The 9,486-nt window shown below is 39.4% G+C and overlaps 1 protein-coding gene across 1 annotated transcript in view; it reads right to left on the bottom strand.

Annotated features, from left to right (window-relative positions):
- Positions 1 to 9,486, bottom strand: part of CNKSR2 (connector enhancer of kinase suppressor of Ras 2) — a gene marked incomplete at its 5' end in the record, with an annotated part of 181,132 nt that overhangs the window by 155,007 nt on the left and 16,639 nt on the right. Inside the window, one exon of the mRNA XM_008942174.1 lies at positions 2,484 to 2,571. Coding sequence (XP_008940422.1) covers positions 2,484 to 2,571 — 88 coding nt within the window. The remainder of the gene's footprint in view (positions 1 to 2,483; positions 2,572 to 9,486) is intronic.

A 9,486-nucleotide genomic window follows, 5' to 3' on the forward strand; every position in this document is an offset into this window, starting at 1 on the left:
TACTAATGAACAAAGAATACCTGGCTGGGGACATGAAGGTTGGGGATAGCGTTTGCTGCAGTGACAATGAGATGGTGGAGTTGAGAATCGTGCAAAGAAGAAGCAGGGCATTAAGTAGGATTGCAATCCTGGACTTCAGGAGAGCTAAATAGTACCTATTCAAATAGTATCTACTGGGAGGAATTCCATGGATTAGGACTCTAGGAGGTAGGGGGGCCCAAGAGAGCTGGTTAATACTCAAGCACCACTTACTCCAAACTCAAGATCACTCTATTCATATGAGTGAAAAAGCCAAGCAGAGGAGGCAAGGGACCTGAACATGGACGTACACAGAGCTTCTGGATAAATTCAAAGAATTTATAAACTATAAATAAGTTTATAGTATGCAGAAAAAGAGACTGGACTCTTGGGAGGAATATAGGAACGCTGCCAGAATGTATGTAGGGATGCAATGAAGAAGGCCAAGGCCCTCTTGGAATTAAAGTTGGCAAGGGATGTCAAAGACAACAAAAAAGGCTTCTTCAAGTATGTCTGTAGCAAAAAGAAGCTCAGGGAAAATGTGGGCCCACTGTGGAATGAGTGGGAGCCCTGGTGACGGAGGATACAGAGTAGGCAGAGTTACCGAATGCCTTCTCTGCTTCAGCCTTTGCTGCTAAGGCCAGCCCTCAGGAATCCCAGTCCATGGAGGTAACAGAGAAAGTCTGGAGGAAGGAAGATTCTCCCTTGGTCAAGGAGGATTGGGTTTTAGATCATTTAGCAAACTGGCACAAATCCATGGACCTCAGTGGGATACACCCCAGAGACCTGGGGCTGTTCAGCCTGGAGAAGACTGAGAAGGCACCTTACCAATGCTTAAAAGTACCTAAAGAGTGGGCGTCAGTAAGGAGGATAGGACCAGTCTCATTTCAGTGGTGCTCAGTGATAGGACAAGGGGCACTGAGCACAAACTAGAACACAGGAAGCTCTACCTAAACATAAGGAAAAACTTCTTTACTGTGAGGGTGACAAAGTACTGGTACAGTCTCCTTTTCTGGAGACTTTTAAAACCTGCCTGGATGTTTTCCTGTGCAAGCTGCTCTAGGCAAACCTGCTTTTGCAGGGTAGTTGGACTAGATGATCTCCAGAAGGCCCTTCCAACACCCACCATTCTTTCATTCTGTGACTGGCATGGCAGCCCCTGGCCCTCAGGCCTGGGAAGCAAATAGGCACCCTTGCTGTGACTTGTGAGGAGGGAACAGCCCATACTCCATTTCCACATCAAAAACTCCACACATAACTGAGGCAAAATCATTATTATTAACAACGCATGAAAAACGCAGGACTAGCAATACTGCTCTTCTCCAACTCAGATGAGAGGCAAACCAAACTGATCAGCCATATTGCACATCTCTATGAAAGAGTCAGAGGAAAATGCATTTATTTTACAGAAGGGAGAGTATCATCAAAGTGTCATGCCAAGAGGCAATGGGAGAAGTTTAGCTTTGCTCAGTTTGGAGTGATGCTTCTGGAAACCAGAAAAAGTGTCCTCAGTGCTCCTAACTAGCCCACTGTCTCCCTTTTCCTCCACTCCATCTTCTCAAGTGCGAACACCCCCTCAAACTTCTGCTTGGCAGCACTGGTTCCTTCCCTCTGCTGTTACTGAACCACCAGGAGAGGCAACCCTCTCTGGACCCTTTTCCCTCCACACGATGGGCGCTGCTGTACCTCATAGTCAACTGGTGGTATAAGAGGATACCAAGGCCCTTCATAGTCAGCAGTAGCAGACTGGTCTCAGAAAGGCAAGCAGTGATGACGCTCAACTGTACTGAACTACTTTAGCTGCTTAGGTTATTTCTACAGAATTTGATAGATTTTAGCTAGATATTAGCTAGAACTCGCACAAAAAGAGACTTCTCAGTTTCAGTAGAACAACAGGTAAAGATAGGGACAGACTTAGACCACAAACAGAGAAGCAACAGAAGGGTGAAAAGGGTCATAGACTGTACTTGCAAACAAAGCCCATCAAGTGTACGCTTCTCAGAACCTACTTCTGGATTTCTTGAAGGTAGGATATACAAAACTGAATTCAAAACATTCTAGCCTTATGGGGACATGTAATCTTAAGAGGTATATAGATGATATGAATTGTGTGAAAGGGCAGATGACCAAAGTCAAATACATACACACTTTTTGAACCAGACAGTTAATTAAAAATTAAATAAAAAATGTAAGAAATTAAATACGTAAAGTATCATATAGATTTCACTAATTTATAGTGATATTAGACTAGAGAACCCAAGATGAATCTTACTCCTGAGATATGCAGAGGCATATACACAGCACAACCCAAAATAGTATTATAAAACCAGGATTTACTAAGTACTATTATTCCCTTCTTTTTCTTAGACAATGATATAGACAGAGTAACACAAAATCATTTGAAGAAGGTAATGGCCATTTACAATTTAGAAAAAAAATTAATTGCTAAGCAGATGGTCTCATACCTGTTGTACTATTGTTGTTAGTTCCAGACAGAGCTGTATGACATTATTTCTTGTTACTGAGTAATCTGTGACAGCAGCAAAAGGTGATCTAAAAAAAAAAGAAGGAAAAAAATGTTGAATAGCAATAGCATATATCCACTTGCTTCACTGGTGCACAATGTGCTTAATATACATTGTTTCTAGAGATACTAAAATCACAAAGAATACCCAAAAATGTACTACTAAAAGTGGAAAATACAAGACACATAACCATGGAAAATGTTCACCTCTCCTTGGTTTTGCAGGTTTTAAGTTTCTCTTAAAGAAATTCCATTTATGAAAGCATTATTTCTCACAGCCTTCCAGTTTACCTCCAGACTGCTTTTACTTCCCCAGAAAAAAAACACCTTTCCTTCTACATTTGTTTGGGAACACCCTCATAAAGGCAACCAGAGGCACTGCTTCCACCTGTGATATGAATGATGTCCGGATGTGAATAAGATCAGAAAAACATTGGTTTCATTCACTGGGATTCTGGACACCTGATCTAGTATCTGGTTCAAAGCATTGGAGGGACTCAGAAGAAGTAAAATCTTTATCTAAGGGGAAGAATGGCATTTAGAGACAGAGATGCATCAAGACTCAGAAGTAGCTGCAAAGGCTAAACCAAAGGCATAATCTAACATGCCCCCATGCTGTGCTACAATCAGAAGTGCTTAGCAAAATGAAAAGTGTAATCCAGCATCTAGAGATGCTACCCTACATGTATCCTATGCCCTAAAACTTCCCATTAGGATGTTTAAAATTCTTGCTGAATGAGATGCTTCCTTGCTTTCTAGAGGCTCTGCTAAAAGGTATTTGGTTAGTGAGGCTGGCAGTCATCTGATTTCTGCACTACACATCTCTGTTAAAGTACAAACTCAACTTGGCCTGTATTCTGTATTCAAGAAGTAGCCAAACACTAGGCAGGACTGACATTTTGTCTAACAGGAGCCAAGATTTTTACTTCATCAGTGTTATGATGGGTTTTTTAGGGGTATTATTAGCATTGCAAAGATTGCACTTCTCCCTAATATACCTGTTTGAAACATTAAAAACAAAACAAAAAGGTGGCAAAGCACCACAAGGATTGTAACAGCTGAATAAACTAACAATAAATGATGCCATTTGCCAGGATCTCTAAACAACACTTTTAAGTGTGGTTGCCTTTAAATTAAGCTAGGTGATTAGTCCCTTCCCCAACTGCCTTCTTTCATCTCTTCCTAGAGTATACATATTCATAGGTACCTTTAGGAGTTTTACACCACTGGTTAGTATTATGCCTTCCTCATTTAAGCCTAGAGACAAGTTTCCAGTACAAAGAACTCTCCTATAAGCATGTCCAAATGATAACTACAAATATAGTTTTACTGTTTCTTAATGGGTTTCTAAATTTTATTTGGTTGCACAGAATTACTGATGTTTTAGTGTGGGCAGATTTGGAAGTGTCCGTTAACAAACCCATGTGAACTGCCTTAGCTCCACCTGCTTCTTCTCATGTCCTCTTTCTTCTCTTAGTCTCCTAACCCAGTCCTGATGGTTCATAAAATAGAATCAACTTTGAGGTGCATGCTCAAGTCTAGCAGCTTTAATTTGATGTAATACATCATACGACAACATGTACTTTCTGCCCATATTTTCTAGAGAGAAAAGCAGTATTTTTTAATTATTTATTTATTTTTTTTATAAAAGTACAGAAACTGGAAGCAAGACAGAATTTAAGAAACAAAAGCAACAAGAATAAGGACTTAGTAGACAGCATTTGGGTAAGTTCCAAAAGGTGCTTCATAGAAGCTATTTGACACAGATGTATAATCACAATTCAAAGTCCATTTTTATGCAGTATATGGCAACTGTACAGTAGGTACACACTACAGCAGGCCTACCCACAGACGCATGCACAGATTATTACTGAAGTTCAGGAGACACATGAGCGTATTGAAGGATGAAAGGTAACTGAACTGCTTGGTTATGAATCATAATTGTGTTTTTAAAAAGTACATTAGCCAAGATGTACAAAAACACTGGTATTTTTCCTTTCAAAATTGTAACTGTTGAGGTTCTGAACTCTACCCAAAACTTTGATTTAAAAAGGTTGTGTTCATTTATGAACTCACTCTTATTGAAGATGAATGGAATCAAGGCAGCAAATGATATTATTTTACTTTAAGCATGGATGTTAATACAATTTGATCCTCAAATTACACAACTGGAATCTATTTGACATTTCAAAGCCTCCAGCGTTTCTCTAAACAAAATTGCATAGCAGGCTTTGCCTTCTAATACCACATCATCCTCCCTCATACTTTTACAATTTAGTTTGGTTTCACGGTTCATGAGGAAAATAATGACATTTTTACTGTCATTGCTCTTAGTGAAGATAGAAATGCCCCAAATAAACTTTGTTGACCTTAAAAAACAAGCAGCAGGACTGACATATTATTGAAGTTTACCCAGTGAAGATTTACTGAACACAACATGTGAAGCAAGGCAGCAGGAGGGAGAAGACTACTAAAAATCAATAACTAATATGTAGTATTTTGAAAAGTACTTCACAGCTTGGGAAGAGATGGAGACAGGTCCATGTTATCTGGACTCTGTTCCTGCAGAAAACTTAAAAGTGGAGCTCAAGCTGCCTCCTCTGTAGGTCTCTGTAGATTGTAAACCAACTCCCTCAGATCAGTTTCTGCCAATGGCTCTCTGGGGTACTGCTGCAGATTGGGCCAGTACAACTGTGATTCCCTTTCTTTCCTCTCCCCAGTTCAGACCACTTCCCTGGAGGCCATCTGTACCACACCTACAGAGGCACTGTGGCAATATCAGCTGGGGAAATGGTAAGGGCCTCTTTAAATACTTACTAATGAAGGAACTGTACTTTGGTATTACATCCCATGCATCAATTTCAACAGTGAAAGTCCAGCAAAGGCCTAGTGCCCGCAGTTTCAACCAAAATATCAACAGAAACTTCACCGCAGGATCACTGATTGTATTTCATGAAAGACACAGTGTGTGAAACACCAGCCTGGCAAAAGAAATCTTCACTGGTAACATGTCCACTGACTGTAATTTTAATACAACACAATATTATTGACTGTTACCAGATGAAACAATATCTATAAATGCAAAAAAGCCTACAGACACACCACAACTTTTCAACTGACTGCTAAAACACTTTCCTTCTCAAAGCATCAGAAACACACTAAGTAAAAGGAATTCATTAACTAGACCACTTCTCTCTGCTTTTAAAAAAAAAATATTTCCTTGGCTTGGCTGAACCACTTCTATCAGCTTCCAGCTTCAACTCTTTTCTTTCAAAGCCACATCTTTCACAGTCCCTTGAACCTTCAAGTCTCAGTTATGGCTCCAGTGAAGAAAATACTCCTTATTGTTCTCCCTGAGAACACTGCAATTTTCAACACATGCGCTGTTCAATTTAGTGTTCTAAGTTAAACAAGAACTAAAGAACTGCTTTAGACTGGGGCTGTATATTGCCCCACTTCCTGCTATGACATTGACCTCAGTGTCCCATTGTCTCACCTCTCAGTAATTTCCAAGACCCTTTCCAACACACATTTGCTATTAATGGAACCGTTTTTACTCAGTTTCTCTTGTAATTTATCTGTTCTTACTTCAAAACCACCTTGTGACTCTCTCCCTTTACAAACCGCACGAAAAAACCTTTGTATCTCCACGAAACACCTACCTGACCACACGCCCTTCCCACGTATGTCATCTTCCAGACCTCTGTTAGCTTCCCTTTTCCATTCTTTGTCTACTCCTTCTACACCTGGTATCTTAAGGAAAGGAGACTTATGCAATAACATCAATGCTTCTGTGCGCATGTGTGCAGGGCGTTTTTACCCTTCTTCTCACCTTTTCTCCCACTTTCTCCTTTCCAACATTTGAAGCCATTAGCCATTTTCAAGCAACTTTCACAAACAGGTGGGTAATGGGTTTCAAGGATAATTGAGTTCATACACATTTTGTGATCATGCATGCTGCTGGAAAAGTGACAGCCTCTTAATTTTTCCACTGTGCAAACCCATGTTGTAAGCCTACACTTCATTAGATACCAAAGGTTCCCACATGACGCAGGGAAAAAATAAATTGGTGGCTACTTTTTTTTTAACATTTAAGTCAATCAGCTTCAAGATCCTAATCTATAGAAAATACAGTTTCCCTAACATGAAGCAGGACAGAGGCATGACAGGTTCTTTTCACATTTTTTAAACTGGTATTTGAGATAAATAATAAAACCTCTGAAACATGAATTTTTTCAGACATGTGTAATGCAGGCTGTTACACACATGCATGTATGTATACACTTTCATGAATTGAGACCTAATTAAAATCTTTAGCAGTATCAGCATCTTTCAGAATGAAAAGAACTATATTATATGTTAATTAATTAAGCCACCCTGAAGGACTGGCAGAAAAACCAGCTACATCAGTATAGCACAGCTAATTCTCTCACAGAATTAAGAAATAATACAACTCAACAGCTACTAATACTCACAACTACTGATTGCAAATATAGGAAAAGATGTGTATTGTGAAGGAGATGCATATAGTTAGTATTTCTACATTATCAACATTTTCAGCCTTATATACTTTAGCCTCCTGATCTGTCTTCTTCATACAACATTGTTAGGGGAAAATGATACATAGAAATAACTATTTCACTAAAAAAAGTTGTAACTTGAACAAATACAGACTGCTGTTAGTAAATGCACTGCCCAAAACCAGAAATCAATCACAGTTCACCACTAGTTGTAGTACTGGGCTCTTTTATAACAGATATTATGAAGGGTTTAAAAATTATGTCATACTTATTTTAGCGTCCTAATAAGGAAAAAGACCCTCAGAGAAGTTTGATTAAACATAACTATCCAAAACCTTTTAAAGAGAGAGGTAACCTAGTCAGTAATAGGTCAGTAACTCAGTCTTCAAAGGTAGCACATTAAGCTCAAATAAAGTTCTTAAAGTACAATATTGTTGCATATATTGTGCCAAAACCTTCTAGTGTTCATAGTTTTAGGCTTTCATGAAACACACACTTTATTTGTATGTCTAACGGAACTGCTTTATGCAGAATCAGGGAGGAATGCAGTAAAATTAACACTGGATAAAGGAGTTCTTGAAGTGAGTGCTCCGTTAAACGTTTACAGCTGTTCCAGTAGCACAATACAGTTATGTACCAGAGCATTCCCAGGCAGTACTTATTGACCGGCTCAGCATACCATTCAAACCAGCACAAAGGGAAAAGTCGAAAGGAGACATGAGATTCACACATTTAAGACTGAAAACCAATTGATAGAAAGCATGTGATCTGTGTGGAGAGTAAAGATTCACTAAACTCTTCTTTTTGTTTGGGTTTTTGTTTGTTTTCCCCCACCATCTTGAGTGCAAAACACATCTACTCTGCCAGGACAAGCAACAACCAAGAAGGGCTAACAGACTGCATGAAGTCTTTTACAAAGGAGACTCTATGCCAGTAACATTTTCTGTGTAAGTAAGAAGTTACTGGCTTGCAAACATTCAAGCATAATATTCCCAATGAATGCTACTCTTTACTTCAAACTACAAAATAGTCTCACCGTAAACATTACCAAAACACTGACACAAAGACACCCAGCTGAACACATTTTACCTACAGTGGAAGAAAACATATGCATTGTATATGTCACCATGGTGAAAAGAGGGAGATCCACTTTTGAGTGGGGAATGCATTCTGATACCACAGTGCTTTCACAGAAAGCAGGCTTAAAGGGTGTGCTGAAGCTGAACAACTAGAATTGCTCATACATCATCAAAGAGAATTTACATCATTGTGGGCTGTGGTTCTTTGTAGACAACAGAGCATCACCAAAAAAATGTTTACACACCCCACAGTAAGGCTTCGAGATCCTGTTCTGCTGGCCAGACTTAACTATTGAAGCATTCAAATGTCCTTAACTTTAGGAACAGATTTTAGCCTTATTTTAATAGCATTTAGGCATACATATAAGTACTTTGCAGAATATTAGCACATGATTTAGAATTAAGCCCATGCTGAAATGACTTGCCCACCAGGTCTCAAAAGCCAAAGGATTACAGCCCACCAGTCTGTGGACAGCCCTAGAAGCAGACCTACACTTGACAGAAAAGCCTTCCACTCTGAAGTTTTACATTTTTTTACTACTGTTAGCAATTTGACTCATATTTTTACATGACCAGCATTTTCTATTTACAGTTGGGCTTTTTATTCATCTCCTTGTTCCATTTTGTTCATGTATCACGTATCCAGACAGCAGTGGTAAATTAATCAGACTGGTGCCCATTTGTCAGCCTGCTAGCTTTTCTCTGGCCACAGCAGTGAAAGTCTCCAATACTAAGATCTATGTCAACAAGATCTCTTTGTTCCTACCATTTAAGCTGCTGCTGCAGATTACACAGAAGTCTACGGTGTTTATTTCCAAAAGAGGGATAGTGCTTGGGTGAAAAACAAGGGATACAGGAGAGCTGCTGTGAAAGATGTACTGAATCACTGCCCACACAGATGGCTGAGTCAAACAGTAGACTAAAAAAAACCAGTGCTCCCTGACAAATCCTAACTCTAGACCATTAAAATCTGTGACAGAGCAACAGACACAAAATGTCGTAGTAGTTATGGCATGGGGATTTGATTACATTTTCTTAAACTCTTAACTGAAAAACAAACTATCACGTTATCTTACTTGTGTCTCTGATGAAGCCTCAATTAAAGCCCTAAGAGTGACCATCCATTCCTCATTCCTAGCCTCTAAATCCCCGTTTATAGCTCAGACAGATATTGTTACTCTTTGCTAAGATCCAAAACATTCTTCTTGATGCTGCACAAGATAGGTGGTATGAGGAGTCCTTGTTTCAGATAACATGGCCTAAGCACTACAGAGTAGGCAGGAGCAGGAAGTCCAGGAGCACACCTGAGACTTTTTTTTTGCTTAGTGCAGTCAGCAGGCAATAC

This window comes from Merops nubicus, unplaced genomic scaffold (genome assembly GCF_000691845.1).
Source record: "Merops nubicus isolate BGI_N331 unplaced genomic scaffold, ASM69184v1 scaffold7606, whole genome shotgun sequence".
NCBI classification, from domain to species: domain Eukaryota; kingdom Metazoa; phylum Chordata; class Aves; order Coraciiformes; family Meropidae; genus Merops; species Merops nubicus.